The sequence below is a fragment of the Microtus pennsylvanicus genome, chromosome 4 (assembly GCF_037038515.1).
Source record: "Microtus pennsylvanicus isolate mMicPen1 chromosome 4, mMicPen1.hap1, whole genome shotgun sequence".
Taxonomy (NCBI): domain Eukaryota; kingdom Metazoa; phylum Chordata; class Mammalia; order Rodentia; family Cricetidae; genus Microtus; species Microtus pennsylvanicus.
This window is the reverse complement of record NC_134582.1, coordinates 91,001,429-91,028,812: the sequence shown is the minus strand read 5'-3', so window position 1 is coordinate 91,028,812 and position 27,384 is coordinate 91,001,429. Positions and strand designations below refer to the sequence as shown.

The window sequence follows — 27,384 nt, the reverse complement described above, 5'->3', positions numbered from 1 at the left end:
AATGAGGTTAAATTGGTTGTTCCTTTAAAACACATATGGAAACAGTATAGATTTGTGGTCATTTCTCTAACAAAGAATTACTTGACTAAATTCAAATCTTTGCCCTGCTGCTTTGTGTCTGTGTCTTTTTCATTTTACTGTCAAATCCCAGAGCGAGCTTTCCGACTCAGTCTGAACACATCTTCCTGGAGCCCGGTAATCACCGGCCTGTTCTAGTCTTCTTAGGGGAGGGCAGGTGGCTATGTCTGGGGACTCTTCAGTCACATTAAGGTGCAAGAGTGCCACGGGCATCTTATGGCAGAGGTCGGGGAAAAATGCTCAAGGTCATCCTTACAGGAAGGAGCTTCTGCCTCTACTGGCAAACAGAGACAGGGTGGGGTAGGGAAGCCCTGCCCCTGCCTTTGTTTGTAGCAGCTACAGCCCACCAGATTTCCGGTGGGTCTTTCTAAGGCCTGAGCAGTGTGTGTCAGCATAAGTTAAGTACCTTTAGAAAGGTACTGATCCCCTTGCTTGTGGTCTGAGCAACCCTCCTAAGCAGGTGCTTTTAGCTTTCAAGTTTATGACCTCAGCCCAGGGAGTCTCCCTTAAGAGTCTGAGGCAAAGCAATAAACCGGAGCACAGCAATAAAACCTATTTGAGTTTTTATAATTACTATATGAATGTGTTTTGCCTGAATGTATGTCTATGCACCATATACATGCCTGGTTCCCATAGAGGATAGAGGAGGGCATCAGATCCCCTGGAACTGGAGTTACAGGTGGTTGTGAGTTGTCACGTGGGTGCTGGGAATTGAACCCAGGGCCTCTGGAAGGGCAACTAGTGCTCTTAACCACTGAACCATCTCTCCAGACACCCCGCTCCCACTTCAAAAACACAGCCTTGATGCACACCGAAGCTTCACAACTGTCTTGTATAAAGTCCCAGTTCCCTGATCTTAGGAAACCCATCAGACTGTGGAATCAGGCTTAGGAATCTTTCTGTTCCACCGAGTGACTCTCCCTTGGCTTTTACTGTTAAACCAACTTCCTTAAACAGTCTGGGGGCCAGTGAAGACTGAGCATCTAGTTCTAACTGACATTTGCCAGACTAGATGCAAGAGAAATTTTATATCCTGTGTGCATCTGATTTCTCCCCACGAGATTACTGTTGCGTGAAGTCAGGAAAAGGCAGTGGCAAAGGTCGCCAACCCTTGAGCTCAACCCATCTCTATAAAATCTATCTTCCAATGTCATATCATAACCTCTGCCTTGTCCGTCATGTGAATTCTTCCGGAACTGACTTAAGATAACACACTTCCTGGAATGGCTGCTGGTAATCTTTATTTACATCATATTCCATCCTGTCAGTCTCACTGAAGTCCCAGAAATTGATATTTACATACAGTTTCTGAGGGCGGGGGCATAACTCAGTGGTAGAGTGTTTTCCTAACACCCACATGACTCTGCGTGTAATCCTAGTGCTAGGAAAAAAGTTAATAATATATTCATAATCTGATAAATTTCTGGATTTATTTCCCTTCAAAACCAAAGCAAGATACAACTAACAGATCAGCTGGAGGGCATGGTGAACACTTGTTTCACATTGGGGGGGGGGGGGGGGAGTGGGGCTCACTGGGGATGTTAAACAGGATGGTGTCCAGAGGTTGCCAGTGATAGCTCATGAGGGAGTCATACAGTTCTTCGCTTTCTGCCATGAACTCCTTGTTTGATTCTTCAATATTCAAATGAAGGTCTGGGTCTGCAGAAGCCAATCACAGACATGAGAAAAACAGTTTCACATAACACTTACTGGTAATGACTGAAAACTAGAGGCTTTGTTAAAAAAAAAAGCATCAGTGGATGTATTACAGACATTATAGCTAAGATTTTTATTTTGGGGAAATATGCTCAGTGTACAATATATACTCTTTACATAGCATAATACCATGCACAATGAATATACACAGAAAATAACAAAAGGTATTTGGGGGGGGAATGAATTCTGTTTCCTCCCACCAAAACTTGAAACCAACAATTCAAACTGTAAAAGTGGCGTCATCAGGCTCAGAAGTCTAGACAGTTGGAGGAGATGGAGGAAAACAGAAATCTAAATATGTTTGGGGGGATTCCATTTAGGAGAAAGGCATGAGACTGGAGCCGCTGGCCTGAGAACCCAAGAGGATGCTTTGTACTGGTCCCTGTCTGCTTACCAAACAGCCCGACAAAAGTGAAAGAGCTTCATGGACCAAGGAATTCTAAAGCAGAGGAGAACCTGGCCTCTTCTTTCAAAAGCCTGGGACCCGTGATAAGGTTATACCATGACCATAAATAACTGTACCTGGGTTTTCCATCCAAGTGGTCAGGCTTCCTGAGGCTCCTGGAGCTCCAAAGTCACTTTTTTTTTTTTTTTTTAAAAAAAAGCTATTCCATTTTTTTTTCTCCTTGCACCGAATGTAACTCAAGAAGTTCTTTGTGCTGCTTTGTGATTTTTGCAAGTCTAAATGCACCCAGGACCATAATTTGCCTCCCATGGGTTCCTATTCCTTGGCAAGGCTCTTGGGAACTGAATGCTGTGTTTCACATACTGAGGTCTTAGCACCGGTTTTGATAGTTTGTTGGAGTGGGTCACGGGGTAGGATCCTGGTCTGAGAGGATTAATACCTTTGAGTGAGGAGGAAGCAGAGCTTACTCCCTCAGTTTTATTCTCAACACCAAGAAGAGATCAGGTGAAAGCACGCAAGGGAATACCATCTACACGTACACAAGAGAGAATCGGAGACTGGAGGTGGCTAGAGTTGTATGGCCAGGGCTGGAAAATTGGTGGGAGGAGCTTCGGTTGTCTAAGATCCCCCAGTCTGCGGCACCTCTGTAGAGCAGTTCTAGCAGACTAATACAGCCCCCGTTCTAGCAGACTAATACAGCCCCCGTTCTAGCAGACTAATACAGCCCCCGTTCTAGCAGACTAATACAGCCCCCGTTCTAGCAGACTAATACAGCCCCCGTTCTAGCAGACTAATACAGCCCCCGTTCTAGCAGACTAATACAGCCCCCGTTCTAGCAGACTAATACAGCCCCCGTTCTAGCAGACTAATACAGCCCCCGTTCTAGCAGACTAATACAGCCCCCGTTCTAGCAGACTAATACAGCCCCCGTTCTAGCAGACTAATACAGCCCCCGTTCTAGCAGACTAATACAGCCCCCGTTGGCCATCACCTCGCATCAGCTGGTTGGTGTTGTGCTGTCTGAGTCTTAGCCTTTTGAGCCATATTTCTTTTGAGAAACTTGAGCTTGGGACTTCCAGCCACCCAGACAAGCCATGTAGCCAGGGCGGGGAAACTCCAGCCTAGGTGAGACAGCACATGCCTTTCATCCTAGCACTCAGGAGGTAGAGGCAGGGAGAATCTCTGCAAGTTTGAGATCAGCCTGGCCTATAGAGTGAGTTCCAGGCCAACCAGAAATATGTACAAAGACCCCATCTACTGCATCTTTCTACCTTTTCTCCTGAACTTGCTGAATTTTTTTTTCTTAAATTCAGTTCTAGGCATCTTTCCTGTGCAGTCAAGCAGTTTCAGGGTTTGTTTTGTTTACGTGTTGTGGTTGGGGGAGAGGTATTGGGATGACATGACACTCTTAGGTGTGAGCACGCCCTCTCTCTCCTCTAGCCTGTGGTTAGGAGCGTGATGAGCAAGCCTAGCAAATGCAAGGCAAGGAGATTCACAGGCGCCTAGGTAGACAGTTATATCCGTGAACACTGGGACTGTCACATAGAAAACAGTGAACACTCAAGTTTCCCAGTCTCTTCGGTTTTCTCTTTAGTTTGCCTACTAAAAATTTAAACTCATCTTCTTGGGAAACTGGTGTTTTGTGTTGGTTTCTAGTTAGCTTTGCTTCTCTTGACCTATGACCTAGCTATCCCCTGGCATGGTTAGTGTGTGCCAGGTGCTGTGAGGACACAAAGAGCTCTTTAGATGTCACACTTGCATCTCTTCTGAGCTAGATATGACAATCCACTTTACAGAAAGGAAACCAACTAGACAGTAATCGGTCTGGGAGAGAAGAACTAGTAGGTAGGATTTGAACCCTGACAGTCTGTATTGGGAAAGGTGTTGTTTTGATTTTTGGAGATAGTGTTTTTATGTAACCCAGGCTGAGTGTTGAGACTGATGATCACACTCCCACACAGAGCTTGCTGCATGTCCCCATTGTGTATTGTGTAGCTCATGAAGGCAGGAGTAGCAGGTTCACATTTTAAGCCAAATGAAGTCCCCTGAGAGCTGAAATGAGCTCCTTTTGTTCCCGTGTAAATCTAAGGATGAACATCTAGAACAACTAATACAAATATTTCGTGTCTTTTAAGGGGAAACAACATGCAGGCAAACTCCATGATGACCACCAGAGCCGCAGGACACAATCTCCTGCTTCCTTCGTTAGGATAACAGAGGCAAGGATAGGTCTGCCTAGCCCAGGCTCAGTAGGACTTGGTGCCCGCTTCTTCATCTCTCCTGTGAATACCAATAGGCAGTGGTGCCCATTTCTCCCTTTCTCTTTTCTGTGACAAGGTATTTCCACCCCTTCCTCAAATATGACACATTCAAAAACTTTCTGTGGGCCCAACTTTGTTCTTTTCCGAACCAATGAAAATTTTAGAAGTCTTGTCCAGCCTGTCGCTCCAGAGACACTTGTTGGGTCCCCAGAAATCAATGGCCTAGAGGGGGCACCAGGAAGCCATAGCTACAGAAACTACCACCTGCTTTTTCTCTTAAAAAAATAAAATATGGGTGAGGGAAAGGTCCCATGCGCCACACACAAAACTGAAGCGTAATCCTTAATCACTTGCACTGACACTCATACAACGGGCAAAATGCATTGACTTAAATCCTAGAAGCCCAAGAGTAAGGGGTACTTTGACCACTTGAGGATGGTAAAAGTGAGGGGACGCAAGGGGACAGAGAGGAAGGAACGGGAAGAGATACACGGCTGGGCCAGCTGTATTAAGAGTCCATTCCCACAATGAGTGAACTGCTCTGCCTCAGGACCTGTTCATCTCTTAAAGGTCTTGCCTCTCAACACTGTGGTGCTGGAGGTTAGGTTGTCAGCACTTGAACTTCAGGGGCCACACTCAAGCTGCAACAAACCTCAAAGTCTAACTTATGAAGGAAACCAGTCTTGAAAACAGTGTCATATCTTCTTCCATTTGCAAAGGTCCAGGGAGGAGACTCTGCTGCATTGACCCTGTTTGCTTGGAGCCTCCAGCTCAACCCTGCATGGTCCAGGAAGCCCTGTTCCTCTTCCTCCTCTCTCCCTCTCCCTCTCTCTTTCTCTCTCCAAATCCTGCTGCTCAGATACTCTCCGAACAAAGGAAAGGCATCAAAAAACCCAGCTCCACATTCTTGGCGACTATTTTAACTTCTTTCCTTGATGCTGCCCTAGCCGCCCAAGTCCCTGCCTTAAGTGCTCGGTTTTTGACCATACTTGAGCACAAACCCAGCTTGTGGTGGGCACATCGTCACCCCTTTCCTACAATCTCTAAAACTTTCCTGCCCTGGCCTGGGTGCTCAACTTCTCTGGCCTTGATCTCTAGGACTAAAGAACCCACCTGGGAGTTGCTATGTTCACTATACCTGTCAGTCTGGCTTGATCTGGCTAACTGGTCTGCAGAGAAACTTATCAGGTGGGTAGGAGTCGCAGGGAGGGGGGAGGACACCTATTAGACTGCACAGAAACCAGTATCCCCAGACTGGACACATCTCCAAAGAGAATTTTTAAGCAACCTACAATGGAATTTTCTAGTCAGATCTCTCAGTTTCTAGCAACTTGAGAGAATGAGGTATCTAGAAATAACCTTTTTCTTTTTCTTCAACCATGGAAGCTCAAGGTTTACATTACCTGCTAGAAGTTCTTCCTCTTCATTTCCAGCTGGGGCTGGGGTTTCCTACAAGGAAAATGGGAATAGACACAAAGATTTAACATCACAGATGCTTTCTTGGGATAGAAAACCTGACTCTGCAAAATATCAAAACCACTAAACCTCCCTGAATGGCGAGGTGGGTGAACTGGATCACAAGAGAAATTTCAGGAAGGAGCATGAGGCTGATGAAGGCTTCTGGCCTTCTTGAGCTTCTAGAAACTGTTAGAATCCCAGAGCCCAGGATCCACACAGCAGAGACTCCTGGCATCTAGCTCTTTGCGTTGTCTTGCTTAACACAGGATTTCACTGTGTAGCCCAAGCTAACCTCTAACTCTTAATCCTCTTGCTTTTTCCCTAGTGTTGGCTACCATGCTGGACAGACTTCCTATTCCGGCATCAGATGGCCCATTCTCCACCTTAACACTGGCCTTTCTCCAGAAGTCAATCTGCAATATTTCCAGGAACACATTCTCCTGTGCACCCCCCCCCCAAGCTCCCCTCCCACCGACACCACCTAGGGCTATGCTAAAAACCAGCAGGTTAGGTACCTCCAAAGTCACAGAGGATGCCTAGCGGTGAAGCAATCAACCACATTTTTACCAAATGAGAAAAGTAACTCCCAGAAGCATCTCAAGCATAGATTTTGGTTGATTAACCCAAACTGTGTTGGCTTTGGGGTGGCACACAGGGACATTTTTGTTTCTGTATCCATGTACACATGCATGTATGTGGAGGTTAGAAGCTGACATGGGTGTCTTCCGTGGTCACTGGGTGTCTTCCATGGTCACTGGGTGTCTTCCGTGGTCACTGGGTGTCTTCCGTGGTCACTGGGTATCTTCCATGGTCACTGGGTATCTTCCATGGTCACTGGGTGTCTTCCGTGGTCACTGGGTGTCTTCCGTGGTCACTGGGTGTCTTCCGTGGTCACTGGGTGTCTTCCGTGGTCACTGGGTGTCTTCCGTGGTCACTGGGTGTCTTCCGTGGTCACTGGGTGTCTTCCATGGTCACTGGGTGTCTTCCGTGGTCACTGGGTGTCTTCCGTGGTCACTGGGTGTCTTCCATGGTCACTGGGTGTCTTCCGTGGTCACTGGGTATCTTCCATGGTCACTGGGTGTCTTCCGTGGTCACTGGGTATCTTCCTTGGTCACCGAACTTTATTTTTAAAAATGTGTTTACTTTTATTCATATGCACGTTTTACCTGCAGGTTGATGTATGCATGTATGTCTGTGTACCATATACATGCCTGTTGTCAATGAAGATGAGAAGATTCCTGGAACTGGAGTTATGGATGGTTGTGGGCCACAATGTGGGTGCTAAGAATTGCACCCATGTCTTCGGTAAGAACAAGTTCTCTAAACTACTAACCTTTCTCTCCATCCTCTCTCCCCACTTTACTTTTTGAGACGAAGTCTCTTACAGAATCTGGAGCTCACCAATCTGGCTGGACTGACAGGCCAGTCAGCCCCAGAGAGCCTCCTGTCTCTTGATGCTGGAATCACAGATGTGCATCACTGTGCCCAGCTTTTTACCTGGGTGCTGGGGCATCTGAACTTGCCTCCTGGCTTGCCTGCTAAGTAGTACTTTATTCAGGGTTAGGGGGCATCCCCAGCTTTACACACCATAGCAGAAATCTAGTAGAATCTTTGTATCTAGTGTGAACATTAGAATGAAGTGGTTGTTTTCTGGAAGTACTTAGACCTTGAAGAACTCATTGTGGAAAACAGTGATTGTTTGCTGTTGTCTCCAGAGCTGTTTTTCTGAAGCATCTCTATGGCCTTTGCACGACTCTGGTCACAAGATGGCCCTGGCACACCGGGAGCATCCTGCATTATTGGGTTCTGCAAACAGGGCACAGTAAGGACTAAAGTGGCAGAGGTGTGACTTTTCCTTCACAAAACGTATAGATTATATCAGGGGCTTTGGTATGAGGAACTTGGTTTACAACTGTGTAACAATCAATAAATATGGTTTTGCACGGCTGTTCTGGATTCAGTCTGTAGAAACGGTTCCTCCCTGCTGTGACAGAGCCTGAATACATCTTGGAGTGACCTTCTTCCTTCAACTGACCTGAGCAAAACAGAACACCCGACAAGATGCCTTCCCTTTTAACTATATACAGCTGTTTCATGGAACCACCCAGCTGGGAAAGGCTACATTAGGTCCTGGCACCAGTGAACTTAAACTGCCCTTGGTAATAAGTAATAATATTGGAAGGGAAGATACATTATCTCCCTAAAGGCAGTCTCCTCTTCACTCTGGAACATGCCCTGGTTTGGAAGGAAATGATTCAGTAACAAACGTCAGCACTCCAGCTACGTCTTTTCTTCCTGTTGATGGATGGATAAGCCACCAGAATCTGAGCTTAACGTGATCTCATGTTCCGTCCTTTTCTACCTCACTCTGAGAAGTGTGAATTCTAAAGAGTTTGGGAAGCAGAAAACTCCTGCCGGGAGAGCATCTGTGTGACATGAGGGTCCCTGGCCAGGAGCCACCAGTAGTCCTTAAGAGAAGGGGTTCAGTCAACCCCCAGCATCCACACGGCAGCTCACAACCTTCTGTAAGTCTTGTCCTGGAGGATCTTACAACCTCCTCTGACCTCCATGGGTACTGGCACACACACGACGAACAGACACACACACAGGGAAAAATAAAACAGGCACACAAAATAAAAAACAAACCTAAAAAATAGAAATAGCTAAGTGTGATGGCTTACACCTTTAGTTTATTTATTATAATAATAATAAAAATAAAAACAAACTGTTAGAACAGAGGAAAGGGTTAGTAAGGCAAAGAAGGAATCTGTTAATTATTGTAGTGTTTTCATGAATAGAAAACAAAAGTAGTTTCCAAAGTTGATTACCATGAATATCTGTATCTGTTTTCTTAAAGTTATACAGGCAATCACCAAACAGGGAGGGTAAAAGAACCAGAACAAAATGTGAATTCAAACCTCAGATGACAACTTTTTTTTAGGATTTATTTATTTATTTTGCATATATAGATATATTTATTTTGTATATATATAGATATATATAAAATAAATAAGTGAATGCTCTATCTGCATGTACACTTTTATGCCAGAAGAGGGCATCAGATCCCACTATAGATGGTTGTGAACCACCATGTGGGTGCTGGGAACTGAACTGAGGTCCTCTGGAAGAGCAACCAAAGCTATCAGCCACTGAGTCATCTCTCCAGCCCCAAAGGGCAACTTTTTAAAAAACATACAAACAGAGTATCTGGTAAAAAGGAAGCCCTGCCACCCCCCAAACACTGGGCTGGGGTAAGGGGATATTGGTTTTGCTTGCTTGATTGGTTTGGTTTGGGTACTGGGCTCTTTGATGTTCTGCATCAGCTCTCCCACTGAGCTACAACACCCAGGTCCTGGCAGGGGGGGCGGGGGGCGTTAAGGAAGTCTCTCCTTAAAAAAGCTGAAAGTATAAGCAAGTTAAAAAACAAAACAAAACAATAATAATAATAAAAATGAAGCCTCATCCCTATCCACAGCAGAAAGAAAGCTCAACCAATTTGGCTAGCAGGCATATGGAAGAAACAGGGAGAAGACAAATTCATTCCAAGGATACTTTCTTCCAAGCTGAGAGGGAATGAGAATGGAGGTGCAGACACATCTTCAGGGGACTTAGAACACATCACTAATCAGGGTTAAAATACCTTTCTAAATGCTCTTCAGGTCTCCCTTAGCTAATCAAAAGTCCTTTCCAATCCTAGTTTAAGAGTCAGCAAAATCTATTTCCACGATCATCTAAAACTTAGTAGCAGGAAATTTTAGGTCAAGATTTGATGAGTTTATTTCTTCAGTTTCAGAGGAGTCAGAAAGAATTTAAATCACTTGCCTGTCCAAAATAAAAAGAGAAGAAAGAAAAAAAGGGAAAAAAAAGATAAAGGAAGAAAGAGAGAGAGAGAGAGATTAGGAGGGGGGAAGACAAGGAAATGATGGTTGCATTATCAGGTACATAGATAGCTAAGATTTACTTCAACAAGCGTTACCTCTGGAGTGGCCCAAGGCCCAGCTAGGGGTTCCGGATTCTCATACACAGGCAGAGGGCTGGGTCCGTTTCCCTTCCATGTGGAGTCACTGCCCTAGCAGGGAAGATGGTAAAAGCTGTGTGGCTGTTCATCACTGTTGTCTTCGTGGTAACTGAGGCTGTAATGGGACCTCAGCTTCTCCCTAATGACAGACAGAAGAGGACAAGCAGGGACAGTCATCACCAACAGTGGCAGCACCACACACTCACTCTTTTCCAGAAGTTTCAAGTAAGGATGACTCTGCTTCGACCATTTAAAATGAAACCAGTTGGGTACCAAGTAACAAGCTGGCAGTTGGCAAAGGGCTTGTATTAAATAACACTGGTGCATTCATTCAAAGTATAAACTAAATTAGACCTTACTCGCCTTTGCCAGATAAAGTAATAGTTGTTTTGTTGAGCCATGCTAAAGCCTACAGCATCCTCTCATCTGGCCATCTTTCCAGACACTGAAGAAAACGACGTGACCACTTTTATTTCTGGGTCTGAAATTACATCATCTGGGTCAACCCTTACAAATACCTCTTATAAACCACCATGAAATAGGACAATTACATTTAGTGGCAATTCCTGCTAGGCAATTGTTTCCTGACAAAGAGGCAAAGGTGTGAGGGAGGCAGGGGTATATCTGCAAGCACCTGGGAAAACTTGTGCAAACGTCCCCAGCTTCAGCTGCCAGTACTTCCCAGAATTGCCGGGACTGGGGAAACCTGCAGAATTCCCTGTGCATTTGTGTGTGAACCCTGAAGAAGCCAGACCTCTACATTACCTACTCCCTACAACCCCATACAAGGCAAAATGTCATTTTCAATATCCACAATCTAAACAAATACCACAATCTGACCAGCTCTCTCCTTCATCCATCTACTAAGATCTCCTGGAGTCAAACGCCGTATGGCTTTCTCTTTAGATATCTAAATATAGAAACCATTATTTCAGCCACCTGCAGAATCATCAAGAGGGAACTGAATATCACACACACGTTACACTAATGCAGGCTCAAGCCAAGGTTTTATATTTTTAAGACAGGATCTTTATATAGGAAGCTGGCCTCAAACTCATTGTCTTCTGCCTCAGTGTCCTGAGTGCTGGGCTATGGCTGTATCCGTAGTTTTCAGAATGACAAAGCGTGAGAAAGCAAGCAGTACGCAAGCTTTAATGTGAATAAAACCCTCTGATGTTTCCTTGGTGACCAAAAAGATATATTGATTTTAGTGTATGTGAGTGGCCTTACGTTTTTTTATGCTCCACGTACATACAGGAGCCAGTAGAGTCAAGAAGAGGGCAATGGACCCCTGGTACTGGAGTTACAGGTGGTTGTGGGCAATCATGATAGGGCTGGGAAATCTAACCTTGGCCCTCCACAAGAATACCAAGAATACCGCTAAAACAGCTATAAAACATCTAAAACACTAAGCCCCCTCTTAGTGATTTGCTCAGGATGTCCTCACACTTTGTCGCTTGCTAAGGCAGTAATAGTTATTGCACCCAACATCTACTGTTGTGAGACCCAGATGCAGTGGTCTCTATGTCCCCCAATAAAAGTCACATTACTCCACTCTGACAAGTATCGGGGAATAATCTTTTCTCTAACGTTCTGAAGACTGGGCCTGGTGTCTGTTGATTGACTGTGGACTCCTACCAGCACTAAACTGGCCTGCTGTTAGGGTCACCTGGCTAAACAGATGTCTGTCTGAGTCACTGTTGCTTCCATCAAATTACTTCATCAAATTCTTTTTTTTTTTTAAAGCCCGCTGATCACTGGTCATCTTTCCACAGACCTGGCCATGCCCTGTCTATGCCGTCCCTTCAGGATCAGCGACTCTTTTTTTAAAAAAAATATTTATTTATTTATTTATTGTGTATACAATATTCTGTCTGTGTGTATGCCTGCAGGCCAGAAGAGGGCACCAGACCCCATTACAGATGGTTGTGAGCCACAATGTGGTTGCTGGGAATTGAACTCAGGACCTTTGGAAGAAGAGCAAGCAATGCTCTTAACCTCTGAGCCATCTCTCCAGCCCCCTACTTCATCAAATTCTACACAATTCCTAACTTGTGTAGCACTTAGGCCTCAACAAAATGTTGATTAAGGATTCTTTCTATTAGAAGAAGAAAGACAACCTTACTCCCTTCTCATTTAGAACGATTTATAGAAGACGATCAGAACCATGGCTGCAAATGGATGAGAGTTGAGGCCGAAAACAAGGATGTGGAAACTGAGCATCGCCAAGGGGGTCAGGAAGCAAAGGGAGAGGCCAACATGCCATGTTACATCTACTCAGAGAGATGTCAGGAGCAGAGGGATGAAGCTGGGCATTCTGAGGACTTGTAGGTGAAAACGACAAGGGCAGGCTCAAAAGTAGTGCTTTGTCATTTTCCCCAAATGCAGAACAAACCTAGTTCAGCTGGACTGAACACACAAAGCAAGCTCTCTGTGCCTGTTAGAGCCCGGGGAAGTTGACCGCAATCTTAGCCCAGAAATGCAAGGGTACCAAACAGCTCTGGGCATACAGCTATCTACAACCCCACACTCCAAGCATCTAACAGGGGTGCCACTTTTAACGTGGAGAAGGAAGGTGAATGGGTGGGAATATTACACTCTTGCGATTTTTCTGAACAGGGCTAATTTTCCTCCACACTATCTTACTTACCATTGCTACTCCAAAAAGGAAAAGCTGCTGTCCAAAGAGGAATGCAGTCAACAACTGTACTCTAGTTTCTTTTTTTGGCAAATCAAACAAAGCCAGGTCCTCAATAAATATTTACCGGATGGATGAATAAATGAAGGCATGGCTCAAGTGCAAAGAGCTTTGCAATCAATCATTTTAAAGCACAATAAAAATCCTGTTAGTGTGTTATTGATCTCTCAACAGTTGCTTCGCTCCCTGGCAACTTCAGTTTCATACTGAGATTAAGTGGCTGTTTACAGCCTGTTTGGAGGGAACAGGAGGTCTTAGAAGTACGTCCCATTTGAATCTAGTTGAACAGGTATATAATTCGCAGTGGTTGGCTTCAGACAATGAGTCCCGCAACCTGAGCTAGTTAAGACGCTGCTGATCTTGCTGGGGGTGAAATAAAAAGCTGGAGCTTAGTTCTCTACGAACCAGAAAGTTAAAGGTCAAGAGTGTAAAAACACCGGAGCCGTAATTGGCTGCCACTTAGCTGTGTGGCCTTGGAAATGTCATTTTCCTAGGCGTGTTTCAGCATTTATAATCTAAAACCAAATTAGGATATTTTACTCTGGGCTTCATTGTTTTTATTTTCGAGTTTTCATTTCTTGATGACATGTAAGTACATAAAAATGTATCTAAGAGTGTAAAATCCAATTTTACTTCACTGAAGCAGTAATCCCAATAAAAAGATTAATTAAATTTTATCAGTTTTCCAAAAATTTAGCTCCACAGATTTTCATATACTTTTAAAGAATGAAATACCATACACATTTATCAATGTGCCCTTATCCACCCTATACTGAACTTTTGGCTGACACATTCCTAAGTCTTCTGAGCCTGGGCTTGTCTGGAATTGTGTTCCTCCCACCTCTGCCCCTTTGTACCAGGTGACAAGTCATGTTTTGCTTTGTTCACATAAACTCTGCTTCACTTCACCAATCTCAATAATTATTTATTTTTATTAAAACTTTAATATAAAGAACTTGCAAATAAAAAGAAAACCACAGTCAAATTAACCAGGTATGAAGTCTCTACACCTCAATGGAACTGCATATTGGATTTTACACTTTTAAATACACTTTTATGTAGTTACATGCCACAAAAAGTGAAAAATCCATGAGAGTTAAAACTAAAAACACAAGTTCAAGGCCAGCCTGGTCTACAAGAGCTAGTGCCAGGACAGGCTCCAAAGCTACAGAGAAACCCTGTCTCGAAAAACTAAAAAAAAAACAAAACCTAAAAACACAAGCCAGGAGGTGGTGGCACGCACCTTTAGTCCTAGCACTCGGGAGGCAGAAGCAGGTGGATCTCTGTGAGTTGGAGGCCAGATTGGTTTAGAGTTCCAGGACAGTCAACACTACCAAAGAAACCCTGTCTCAATAAACCAAAACCAAAATAACAAAGCCAAAACACCCAACTAGAGAAACAATGAACTTTATACCCTCTTTCATGACTCACCTGTCCATTCTTCATTGTTTGCATTTAGTCTTTCCTCACCACCCAATGTTCACCCTTTGTTTCCCTTTCCTCACCACCCAATGTTCACCCTTTGTTTCCCTTTCTACATGTTTTACTACACCCCCATGTACATTTAATTTTTTTAAGATTTATTTATTTATTATATACACAGTGTTCAACCTCCATATATGCCTGTAGGCCAGAAGAGGGCACCAGATCTCATTACAGATGGTTGTGAGCCACCATGTGGTTGGTTGCTGGAAATTGAACTCAGGACCTCTGGAAGAGCAGTCAGTGCTCTTAACCTCTGAGCCATCTCTCAGCCCCCACACATGTACATTTGTTTACATGTCTGTATACATATACATACATATTTATATGCTATGATCCACATGAGGAAAAATAGTTTGTTTTTTTCCCCTGAGATTGTGTGATCCTGCTTAATAATATGTATTCTAAGCCGATCCATTTTCCCTCAAAATTTTATTTTTTTTAGAGCTGAAGAATATGCCATTCTATATATGTGCCAGATTTTCTTTGATTCATCTGTTGATAGACAACTTGGTTTCCTTGCTATAATAAATAAAGCAGCAATAAAAATGTTGGTGCAAATGTCTCTGAGGTAGGATTGGAGATCCTGGGTGTATTCCTAGGAGTGAAACGAAACAGTAAGGTCATATAAGTTCTATTTAAACTTTTTGAAGAAACTCCAAGCTGATTTCCATAACGGCTGTATTAACTTGCCCTTCCACCAGCAATGAGTTAAGGTTCCTCTTCACATCCTCTCCAATATTTGGTGAGAGATATTCTGGGGTGAGGTGGTAATTTTATTTGGCATTTCCCTGATGTTAAACACATTAAATGTCCATTCAATTAATTCACTGCTCTGTTTGTTGGCAGATTTATTTCCGTGATATTTACTTTCTGGGATTCCTGGTAAATTCTGGGTATTAGTCACTGTCTGCAGTTAGCTGGTAGATCTTCTCCCATTCTGTGGGCTCTTTGCTCTGATGGTTTCCTTTGTTGTACAGAAACTTTTATTCCCATGTAGTCAAACCTGTTGATGAGTAGGGACAGTTCCCGTGCTATAGGTGGTCTATGCAGAAAGTTCTTGTCTGCACCAACAACACTTGGTATTCCATTTTCTCCTAGGTGTTCCAGCATTTCAGGTTATAAATTCTTTGATCCATTTTGAATTTATTTTTGTACAAGGTTAAAGAGATGAACTAGTTTCATTCTTCTACAAGTAGATACCCAACTTTGCTGTCACTAATTAGTGAACATATTATCTCCCCCACCAAAGTGTGTTTTTGCTTCCTTTGTCAAAAATTAAGTGGTCATAATTCTGACATTTTATTTCCAGTCCTCTATTCCATTTGTCTGTTTGTACAGCAGTGCTAGGCTGCTTTTAATCACTATAGCTCTATAGCATATTAATAACGTGGGGCGGTCAGCTGACCTGTAGTGTAATGGATAACGCTCTGGACTCTGAATCCAGTGATCCGAGTTCATATCTTGGTGAAACCTGTTCCTTGAGGAAGGGACCTAGTCAGTCATCCTTATCAACTCAGACCATGAAACCCAATATAAACGGGCTGCCATGTCTCACTTTTTTTGGTTATAATACCCCCAGCAGTGTTCTTATGCCTTAGGATTGGTTTGGCTATTCTTTGCGTGTGTGTGGTTCCATATGAACGCTTGCATTGTTTTTTCAAAACTCCTGAACTATGACATCACAATTGATATTGTGTTAAATCTGTAGATTAATTTTGGCAGTACAGCCATTTTCACACCACCGATTCTACCAATCCAGGAGCACGGAAGGTTTTCCCCTAACTTTCTCTAATAAAGATTAGGGAAATTAATGAAACAGAGATGAAGAACTTTTAACAATTATAATTCCTCTGTTGTAATTTCAAAAATACCCACACTTAAATTTCTCCAGCAGCAACTGGTATTTCCCTGGATGTAATGAGACAAAGGGGAGGAAGGGGTTTCCAGGAACAACAGATTAAATAAAGCACAGGATTCTGAAACAGTTTTATTCATTTCCTCCCAATTTTGGATACTATGTCTTAAAATGATGATGAGCTGAAGTAAAACACTACAAACCATGTATACGGAGAAATGAGACTTTCTCACTTGGTTCCAAACCAAGGGGGCATATTCCTACTTTAGTGGTTCTCGGGAGAAAATGATTAAGTTTAAAAAACATCCTCAGTGCACGCCTTTGATTCCAGCACTGGGAAGGCAGAGGCAGGCAGACGTCTGTGAGTTCCCGGCCAGCCTGGTCTATAGAGCTAGTTCCAGCACAGCCAGGGGCACCCGAGAACACCATGCTCAGGAAAATTAGCTCTAACCGAAGATGCATAAATTAGTTAACACAAGGGTTTCAACTGGACTGTGTGCGGGCTTGCGAGTGGAGTAGTCCAGGCTGGAAAAATGCAGGCCTTCCCACAATTGAAAGATCATCAAAAACCTCCAAAGTGAAATCGTTTTCCCATTCTCAAGCAAAACCTTAACTGGTTAACTATGTTGACAATTTGTACCTTAGAGAACAAGAGTCTCAAAAAGAAAATAAGTCTAAGCACTTAGGGACTTTATTAGTTCACATGCCTGTGTAAAGGTCAGACATAAGCTCTAACTAACTCACCTGCAATAGCGTATGCCCTGACCCTGCCTGCCTAAAACTTATGGAAACCTCAATGTGTGTGAGTGTGTGTGTGTGGGGGGGGGGGTATTATTGCTTCCATTAACCTTTGCTCTTTCCCTTTCATCACTGGTGGAGGAGGTGCACACTAGAGTAAACATTTCGAACATAACCATGCTCAAGATATATATTTTTTTTCTCGAGCCTAGCATGTGTCCTAACGCGAGCCAGTTTCAGGAGCGTTTAGATCCGAGAACCGTGCTGGCAAGAAGAGCTGCGTACGGCATGGTCTGGTTTGCGGGCTGGATATGGACTGGCAGGCCCAGGCACTCAGTCCAGCGAGGGGACACGGTCAGAGCTCCGACAGCCGGGAGCCCGGATCAATCCTGTGCTGATCAGACAGAAAGGGTCCCAAAGTGCTTTCTGCCCCAAAATGAAACCCGTCGCTTTGTAATCGGAGCCACAGGAAACTACAGAAGGAAAATAGGAGCGAGGAGGCGGCCGGCCTAGGTGATGTGGAGAGACCCAGTGCCCAAATAACGAGAAAACCGCAAAAGGAGAAAACTTAACTTTTGAATCCATAATCACCGCAACAAGCCAAGAACCTCAACCACTAACACCCACCGAAGCCGGAAGTGGACCCGCCCCTTCCATAGCCGCACCGGAAATCGGGGCTTGCGCGGAGTAGTTCCCGCCCACTTCCCAAGGCCCGCCTAGGTCACAACGTCCCAGGAGTTGCCTGTTTGCAACAACATTATTTTCTTTCTGCTGTGAGACCCTCTCTCTACCTGCGGCTTCTTGCCTCCAGCTTCACGTAGAAGGACCACGTGACCTTCGAGAAGGCACTCAGTTGCTGCAGACACAGGCGCCTAAACGGTGCCCTCTACGTGATGACGTGTAATTCGCGCGCCGAAGCCGAAAGCGCTTGCCTCCTCTTCCGTCAGCTCCTCACGCCGGCTTGTTTGCACGGCACGTGTGTTGCTGAATGGAGCTGGTCGCTGGCAGCTACGAGCAGGTCCTGTTTGGGTTCAGAGTGCACCGCGAGCCCGCGACGAGTGGCGACCGAGAGGTGAGGCGCCGCCAGCCCGGGGCGGCGGCGGGAGGAGGGGGACGGTCGGGAAGGGCGGGCTGGTTCCCTCCCGGGCCGACACGGCGGCGCCTGCTGTTGATGCTGGGTCTCCGTGGATAATTGGAGGATTTGCGTGGATAACTGGTAAGCTTATGCCGGGAATCCCGGCTCTCGAGAGACTGAGGCAGGATAGAGAGCTCAAAGCCTGTGTAGAAAGGCCCTGCTCTTTACAGAGTAAAGGGTTTTCAAAAGGAGATATTTACTTGTTATAGTAAATAAGAATGTCTATAGACGGAAACGAAAACGTTGGTCTCAGTGTGGAAAGTTGGAGCCAGGGTAAGGAGGTAACGAAGAGAGGATGATTGATGCTTGCAGGAATGCAGTTGGATGGGTAGGAATGACTTCTCATTTTTTTGCCTAGTAAGGTTGAATGTTGTCAACGCAAAGACATGACACGTGGTTGAGGGGATAGATAGGTTGCTTTTTTCACATCTGTTCGACGTATGTATTGAAATATGTATTGTGCCCGATAAAAAATGCAGTTATGTTCATTCAAAGGAAGGAAAACTTAAAGCATTCTCTGGGCACGAAAAAGCTGGCATTTGAAGCACATATACAAAAACGAGGTGTCCATTTAAGCTGACAAAAACGTTAGGTGTTCAAGGTCTAACGTAAAAGTAACTTTACCATTCCCTGAGTTTCTGTCCTAATGAACAAAATACTACGTCTGGATTGGGATCAAGAAAGTAATACAATTTCACCATTTATTGTGAATTACTGGTAGGGTGAAAAGGTGCCAGAGGTGTGGTTCCTGCTCTAGCAACCTTCCTGATTAAAGGGCTGGCAAACAAGAAAGAGAAATACTTGGTGTGTAGCACAGTATGAAATTTACTTTTATTAGGTATGAAAATAAGGTACAGATCATTGGCAACACAGTAGTCAAACAGAAAACACGGCCATATACAGGACTAGGAATGTGATCTCCTAATACTCCAGATGATCACTTCTGAACAGTTCCAATTGTCACCCACAAATCCATTCTGTTGGGCACTTCCTTGGTGTGTTTTCTTTGTAGTGTACTTATTTCTGATACACAACAACCCTGACACAGATTCAGCCATTCTCATTTACAGACAACAATTGGGAGGTTACTCACAGGGCAAGACACTTTATAAATACAAGTCAGGGTCCACCAGGCGTTTCCCAGGCTTAAGGTTTTCACATTACCAGGTGCTGCTTCTAAATCTAGCCAATAGCCAAGGTGACCAGTATTATTTATGTAATTTGAATAAAGAAGTAGTACTTTGATGTGAAACTTGCATGGTTAAGTCCGGTGGCTCATGTCTGTACTCAAAAGACTTAGGCAGGAAAATTAAGAGTTTAATGTTTAAGCCAGCTGTCGTGGCTCATGCCTTTAATCCCAGTACTCTGGAGGCAGAGGCTGGAAGATCTCTCTGAGTCCTGGGGCAATCTGGTTTGAATAGTGAGTTCTAGGACAGCAGTAACTACACAGTGAGATCCTGTCTCAAAGGAAAGAAAACAGAGAAAAAAGGATAAAATTAGCCTGGCTTACACAGTGATTTCAAGACTAGCCTGGGGTTACATAGAAAGAACCTTTTTTTTTTTTAAGAGGCTGGGTGGGCTGGTGCACACCTTTAATCCCAGCACTCGGGGAGGCAGAGGCAGGTGAATATCTGTGAGTTTGAGGCCAGCGTGATCTACAGAGTGAGTTTTAGGACAAGCTCCAAAGCTACAGAGAAACCCTGTCTTGAAAAACAAAAAAACAAAACAAAAAGGAGACGAGGAAAGAAAGAAACAAACTTAGAAGAAGTAAAGCCACATGTCCCAGGCATGTTGTGTCTTGAGTCCACGGAGTCCTGTTCTTGACTGACGGAGGACTGTCCACTGCTGTAGTTCTTTAGGACGACAGTGATTCACCATAGGCATCTTCAAAGAGCTTTGCTGGGGGTTTTGTTTTGTTTTCTCCTTCCTTCCTTGGTTAATAACACCTTTCCACACAGTTTCTTCAATTCAAGAGTACTGTATGTGTGCGCATGTGTTCTGTACTTTGTACTCATTCAATCACGTTTCTCAAACTAAAAACCATGCATTAATGAGCACCTGGTCCCTGAGTCTTATTATTAGCAGTTCTCAAGGACTCACGTTGGTACTAATGAAAATTTACCCATAGGTCTTATTTTTCTTTATAAGGCTTACCCTGTCTTTATCTCTGTGTGATAAATACATCACATTCATTTGTTTTGTATTTCTTTCCTTGGAGTGAAAGTTGTACTTGAATACAGACCTCTTGGTTCATTGTTATTTCTACCAAGCATATATAATAGACTAGTTACATAGATACCAATTAGAGAGAACAGGCAGTTGTTACTGGAATTATTTCTCATAAAAAGCCGAGCATTTGAATGAATTACTGATATGGAAGCCTCTATGTAAGTCTCCATTATTGGGATCTGGAGATATGCTACCGAGCTTAACTTACACTCCTTATTCGGGTCTCCAGTCATTTTGCTTTAATCTGTGTATTAGTACCTAGTTTTTCTCTGTTTGCAGGATACACTGGTTGATTCTGTAGATTGTAGAACTATTTTCAGAGAACTGTGATGTGACTGTGGTGTTGATCGTACGTTTCATTCTGTCTTAGACATGGACTCCTGTGGCTGACTTCACTCACCATGCCCACACTGCCTCCTTGTCGGCAGTGGCAGCCAACAATCGCTTTGTGGTCACCGGGAGCAAAGATGAAACAATTCACATCTATGACTTGAAAAAAAAGATAGAGCATGGGGCTCTGCTGCACCACAGTGGTGAGTGTGTCTTCGTCACTATTCTATTGCTATGAAAAGACACCGTGACCAAAGCAGCTCTTACAAATAGAAAGCATTTAATTGGGGCTGGAAAAGCAGCCAGTGGCTTTTGGCCCCTGCGCCATCTCTCTAGCCCCTAAAGCTGTATTCTTACAGCTCAGCATACACAGAGACTCTTGAATTTAATTTTCCAGAGGCACCAAAACAAATGAAAACTGTTGGTTTTAATAAGAAGAACACGGATTCCTTTCCCCACACTTTTAAGGTGTAATTCAGTAGTGCCAAGGCACTGACTTTCCCTGCTTTCCTGGTGCTAGGGATTCACCCTGGGTCTTGTCTGTGCTAGGCAGAGCCACTTCCATACTGCATTCATCCTCTTGCACTTCCAACCAGACATAGAATTTGTGTTCAAAGTCAATATGATGGTTGCCTGTCTTCCTTTTCATAGGCACTGTAACTTGCCTAAAATTCTATGGCACTCGACACTTAATTAGTGGTGCAGAAGACGGACTCATCTGTGTCTGGGACGCAAAGAAATGGGAATGCCTGAAGTCCATTAAAGCTCACAAGTGAGTCGCTGTGGCCCTATTGGCATTCTTACTGTGCCAGTCAAGCTGAGGGCTAACTATCCCTTTCCTTTTAGAGGACATGTGACTTTCCTTTCTATCCACCCGTCCGGCAAGTTGGCCCTGTCTGTTGGTACTGATAAGACATTAAGGTAAGTTATAAATTCCCAAGGGCATCTTTACTAATGTATCTTATACTTAGCAATAACAAGGTACTTGTTATTGGTCCAAAGTTTTCAACAATTTTAAGTTGTGATAACAAGAGCAAAGCAGAAAGGAAGTCAGCAGAAACTATTTTGTAACGCTGCTGTAAAAATGATCTATATTGACCAGGCAAGATGGTTCATGCCTTTAACCCCGGCCTTTAGGAGGCTGAGGCAGATGGATCTCTGTGAATATGAGGCCAGCCTGGTCTACATAGCAAGTTCCAGACTGAGACCCTGTAAGAAAAAAAAAAACAGCCCATGTTTCTGTTACTGTCCGGTGAATGGGGAGGAGAGTGACCCTGAAGAGAAATGGGTGACTAGGTGAAAGTGCAGTTGACAGCATGTTTAAAGTGTCAGGAAAGGAAGGAAACATTTGTTGATACTGCTACAAAGGAAAGGGCAGCTGCTTTTTAAGAATATAGTCTGTAGTGGAATTGCCCTGTGTGGAGGCCTGTTGTGCTTTTTTTTCCCACTTAGTGACACCATGCTCTAAACAAACCTCCTGTTTTACAGAACATGGAATCTTGTAGAGGGAAGATCTGCTTTCATAAAAAATATAAAACAAAGTGAGTATTTTGTACATTTTATAATAACTAGCTAGACTATGAATGTTCACAGGTACATTTTTTATATATTGATTATTTTATGTGTATGAGTATTTTGCATCCATGAACGTCTGTGTACTGCTTGGATCCTTGATGCCCTTGGAGGTCAGAAGATGACATTGAATCCCCTGGAACTCAAGTTACAGATGGCCCTGTGGGTGCTGGGAATCAAGCCCAGGTCCCCTGGAAGAGAAGTCTATGTTCTTAACTGCTGAGCCATCTCTCCAGCCCCTTTTTAAAAAGATGTATTTGGTTTTTATTTAATGCGCCTGAGTGCTTTGCTTGCATGTAGATATGTGGGCATGTGTGCCTGGTGCTGTTAGAGCCAGAAAAGGGAGTCCATTCCCCTGAACCACGTGCTGGGAAATGAACATGGGTCCTCCTGCACGAGTGGGAAGAGCTGCTAACGCTGAGCCATTCCTCCAGCCCATGGTCTCATTCTCTGTCCGTGTGTGTACATGTGTACTTCCTGATCAGATGGTGGTAGCTTCTGAGAACAAGTGTTTCATGTTACTTTCTCTTCTGTGTTCGCTCTGGGTTATGCCGCACACCGTCTTTAGGACTCAGTAGTTCCTTAAACTGCACTTGCCTACAGTTTACCTTCTGAAGTATGTTAGGGATTTGTTTTGAGATTACAACCATTTCCCTTTGGGAAAAATGCATTTTTTCTTTTTTTATTATCTTTTTTTTTTTTTTAAGAAAAAAAGTCTTTGCAAGATGGGGTAGAGCTGTTGAGACAGAGTCTCATATAGGCTAGTGTGATTTCAAAATTACTGTTGCTGAGGCTGGCCTTAAACTCTTGAATTCTCCTTTCTCTACCTCCCACGCACTGAGGTGGCCCGGTAAGATAAAGATGGTTTTGCCCTACAGATGCTCACATAGTGGAGTGGTCCCCAAGTGGAGAGAAGTACATAGTAGTTGTACTGAATAAAGTGGATGTCTATCAGCTGGACACAGCGTCCGTGAGTGGCACCATCACAAATGGAAAGAGAATCTCGTCGGTCACGTTTCTTTCAGTGAGTTCTGGAAAGCAGGGGTGGAAGTTTTGAGGTGTCATAATTCCTGGGGATATTCAGAGTATTGTTTTTCTTTTTCTTAGGACTCTGTCCTTGCAGTAGCTGGAGATGAAGAAGTTGTAAGGTTTTTTGATTGTGATTCCTTAGAGTGCCTCTGTGAATTTAAAGCTCATGAAAACAGGTATATTTTTTTTCTAAAGCAGTCTGTGTCTTACTGAATGTCAACAGGCAATAACTTCATAAATTTGTGGGTGCATGTGTGTCTCTGACTCAGACATGTCACATGGCTGTGATGCCTGGCATCTAAGGAGATGATGGGAAGTGTTATTATATCCCTGGATTTCATAATGCAAGAGGAGGGAAGTGACTGCGACAATAACTCTCAGGCCTGGCGGTGGTGGCGCATTCCTTTATTAATCCCAGCACTCAGGAGGCAGAGGCAGGCGGATCTCTGTGAGTTTGGGAGCAGCCTGGTCTACAGAGCTAGTTCCAGGACAGGCTCCAAAGCTACAGAGAAACCCTGTTTTGAAAAACAAAAACCAACAAACGAAATAATAATAAAATTACTCTTAAGACTTGGAGCCTAATATCAAGCATATTTGAGCAAAGCAAAAGCTTTGTTCTCGACTACTGCTCTTCCTTTTCTTAATCTCTTTGCCCACTGCCCCCTTTCCCTGCAATTTTCTTTCATAGGAAAAATGAAATAACATTATCGAGCTCCATCTCCAAGTGTTTGGTATATGTATATAAGGGGGTAGATATGAGTCTCAGAGTAAGAGATCATTAACTTGGCCAGGATCATTCCACACTTAAATAAGGGAGCTCTCCCAAATCCAGGCCAGCTGATGCTTGATGTGCTGCTTTTTTTTTTTTTAAAGTATAATTTTGAGAAAGGCAATAGCATACAGCATTTTACTCCAGTGTAGTTCATCAGCTTGTTTTTCCATGTCTCAAGTAAGTCTTAAATCTTGCTTTCTGGGTCGTTTTGAGAAACCTGTCTTTGTAAACCTTCAGTCCTGCAGTTGGTGTACAGTGTTCTCCCCCGGTATTAGGAAGTAAAGTTATTTTAGGAAAGCCGTTTCTAATGTATTCACGACAGTTCTACTTCGCATTCTTTTTCCGTGATGAGCAAAACATTTGGGAGCTTGGGCTCCCATGGCCCACACTGTAGCAAGGCTGGGGTACTTTGGCAGATGCTCTAGCTGAGCTTCCTTCCCAGCCTGTCTTGTTTACTTAGAGAAAACTTGAAAGGCTAGCAGGTCAGTTAGGGAGCCTATTTGTAGAGCCACCTCAGGACCAGCCTGAGCTCCGTTCTTATCCCCGGGCACTTCCTCCTCCATGGTGCTTTAATTATTATTGTTTAATTGTGTGCTGTGTGTCTGTGAGGTGTGTATGGGGGTGGGGCACCCACAGTGAGTGTGTGGAGGTCAGGACAACTCTGGGAGGCGATTCTTTCCTTCCACATTTATGGGTTCTAGAGCTTGAACTCGGGCCAGCCGGCTTACCTAGCAGGTGCTTTTACTGACGGAGCCATCGTGCTGGCTCCATCCATGTTATTTTAAAGTAAATTATAGTTTTGAGGTTTTTAGGCCTGGTGATGGCGTGGTTTTACTTCTATCTGAAACATCGATCTAGCAGAAGTGGAAGGTGAATGGTCTGTTGGGCAATAGCCAAAATCCAGAAAGAAAAAGGCAGCTTAGACTGGAAGTAGTGATTGCCCTGGAGTTGGAGAAGTTTGTTTTTCTCTTCCTCTTAGTGAGCCTGAAGTCAGCATCTTTCCTTTCTGGATATGTAGTTGGTTGGGTTAACAGGCTTCATCTTGTACATCCTCATCTGGATTATAGGACCTAGGAGGTAGCGTGAGTGTTTGTACCCGTCCTTGCAGTTTGTTTTTACGATCCAGACAGTTTTATCCCATATTTGGCCTGAAAATAGCTCACTGTTCGATGGGAATGTGCAACACTTGTTATATCTTAGCTTGTTTATGGACACTTTGAAAACACTTGAAACATTGGAAAGCAGGAGACTGTTGTAGTTTTATGATATCACACCCTCTAGAAGAAATGATCTCTGGCATTAATGTTTCCATCCTAGGGTAAAAGACATACTCAGTTTTGAAATTCCAGGACACCATGTTCTTGTCACAGCATCAAATGATGGTTTCATCAAAATGTGGACGCTTAAGCAGGATAAGGTCAGTGTCTTCCCCCAGTGTCAACACACTGGATAGTACTATATTAAAGTGTTACTTTAACAGTTTGTTTAATGAGATTCATAAAACATAGATCCTTAGGCTTTTAAAATCTCTTCCAGTCGTGGTCTGTATTGGTAGTTTTAAAGTTAGGGTTGCTGCAGAGCTGCCTGGAGGCTTTGGGCTGGTTAAGATTAGGTCTCAGACCTATTGCCCTTCTAATCCTTTTAATGTGCCTTGCTTTGTTGTGTCATCTTTATCTTTTAAAAAATACTAGAGAAAAGAAGATTGCCATTACTAAAAACAGTTTGAAAGATCTTGATCAGTTATGGAACTACTACTAATTTTGAACCAGATAATCAAACACTGATTTCCTTTCTTTAGTCTCCTTTCTCTCAGTTTAGTATTGTTTATTTTCAACTCTGCGGGTGTGATTTGTCTACGTAAGACATCACTTGTGTCCTTAGAATTTTCTGATTTGAAGACATTGACTCTGTGAACGGCCTAGTGAGATCAATTATAAACCACAGTAGTCAGCAACCTCTGATATTGTTATTGTATGCCCAGGAAAATACAAGCTCGCAGCACCTGACGGGTGATGTTATGAAAGACATTGCTGGGCAGTGCTCATGTAAACCCTGGTAGAACGTGTCTATGCATGGGTACTGTGATGCGTGGAATGGTACACTCATTCTGGCACTGACTGAAACATTCTTTAGTGGTACATAATGGTATAATAAGACCTCAACTAAGATTATTTCATTATGGAAAAAGAGGAAAATTCCTCTGGGCTAAGTATAAGGTTTTCCCCTTCTGTTTCAGAAAGATCCCCCATCTTTGCTGTGTGAGGTGGACACTGGTGCCAGGCTGACGTGTCTTGGAGTGTGGTTAGACAGAGCGGCAGATGGAAAAGGGAGTCTTCTTCCAGCAACAGAGCCTTGCCCTGGTAAATTAAGTCAACCATTTAAAAGATTGAGCAGTCTGCTCCTTCCTGAGTTGTTAAAACTTCACTTGAGAGTGAGAAACTTAATGTGCTATTTCTTGTGTTTAGTAAATAAAGAACCCAAAAAGATCAAAAAGGAATCTGGTGATAAGAATCAGGAAGAAGAAACATCAGGACCGAACTTAAAGAAGTCTGGTTTAACCGGTGACAGCAAGAAGCCAACAAAAGGAAATAGCCCATTGTCAGCCAAGAAGAGGAAAAGGACAGACGTGTTGGAAAAGAAGAGAAAAAAGAAAATATAACTTACATGGAAAATCTCAGACATCTTCTCCCCAAGAGAATGTCTTCTTGACAAATTCTCCTTTTCAGATATCACACCTAACTTTCCCGTGTGAGATACAAAAGGATTTTCTCCTTCGGGAGAAAACGTGTAGCCTAAAACTGAGCCACTTTTAGGTGGCACTTTGTTTTGTTAAATAGTAAAACTATTTTTGGCAGATGGCATTTTATTATATATTGACATATGTGGTCATTGTAATGTACACTTTTTACTGTTCAAAGCAAGTAAAGATGTAAAACTACTGTATTAAAAATGATCCAGAGTTTTTACTATATGTGGTGGTGCTTGGGATCACGCCAAGGGCCTTGCATGCTAGCAAGCTTTGCCTGTGTACCGCCAGCACCCAGCGCCTTATTCCTTGTGCAGACCTGTCAAGTCTTCACCAGAGAGGATGAAGGGCTTTTCAGACAATTCTGCTTCTAAGCAGTGAGTGACAAGCAAATTGAAAGGCAAGGAAACAACACTTCTCTATTTCCCATCTTTCAGAGCATCAAAATAGCCACCCACTTATGCTAGTCTAAACCAGTCTTGGCTCACTTCCTTGCTGCCGTGACCAGACATAATCCTCTGCTTCATAGGATCGGTATAGGGTTACCAAGATGTGTCAGTGTGTGTACGTCTTCGAACGAGCCTAGCACACTGTAGGTACCTAATGACAGTGACCTGTTACTACCACCCTCATCATAGGATATATTTTGTCAAGTGATGGCATACACCTTTAAAGTCAGTGCTCAGAAGGCAGAGGTAGGCAGATAGTTTAAGGCCAGCCTGGTCTACATAGCAAGTTCCAAGATAGCCAGATCTACCTACTTACCTATGTACGTACATAACATTCATAAAAAAAGGACAGCTCAATAGATGTCAGTTGCCTGAATGTCTTGATATTAAAGGATGGGAAGCCCCAAGG

The 27,384-nt window shown here is 43.6% G+C and overlaps 2 protein-coding genes across 2 annotated transcripts; one reads left to right on the top strand and one right to left on the bottom strand.

Annotated features, from left to right (window-relative positions):
• Window positions 1-1,317: 1,317 nt before the first annotated feature.
• Window positions 1,318-17,596, bottom strand: C4H6orf52 (chromosome 4 C6orf52 homolog; the record flags this gene model as incomplete). The annotated part of the gene is given in 4 exon segments (XM_075971154.1): window positions 1,318-1,737; window positions 5,865-5,910; window positions 9,896-10,076; window positions 17,505-17,596. Coding segments are annotated over 4 exon segments (480 nt in total), but the record flags the coding sequence as incomplete, so codon positions are not given.
• Window positions 17,442-26,740, top strand: Pak1ip1 (PAK1 interacting protein 1). Its single transcript, XM_075969841.1, has 10 exons — window positions 17,442-17,785; window positions 20,448-20,610; window positions 21,059-21,179; window positions 21,254-21,328; window positions 21,896-21,948; window positions 22,858-23,003; window positions 23,087-23,184; window positions 25,098-25,197; window positions 26,017-26,140; window positions 26,246-26,740. Exons 1-10 carry the CDS (start codon window positions 17,702-17,704, stop codon window positions 26,437-26,439), a joined length of 1,158 nt encoding a protein of 385 aa, XP_075825956.1. The 5' UTR covers window positions 17,442-17,701; the 3' UTR covers window positions 26,440-26,740.
• The last annotated feature ends 644 nt before the right edge of the window (window positions 26,741-27,384 follow it).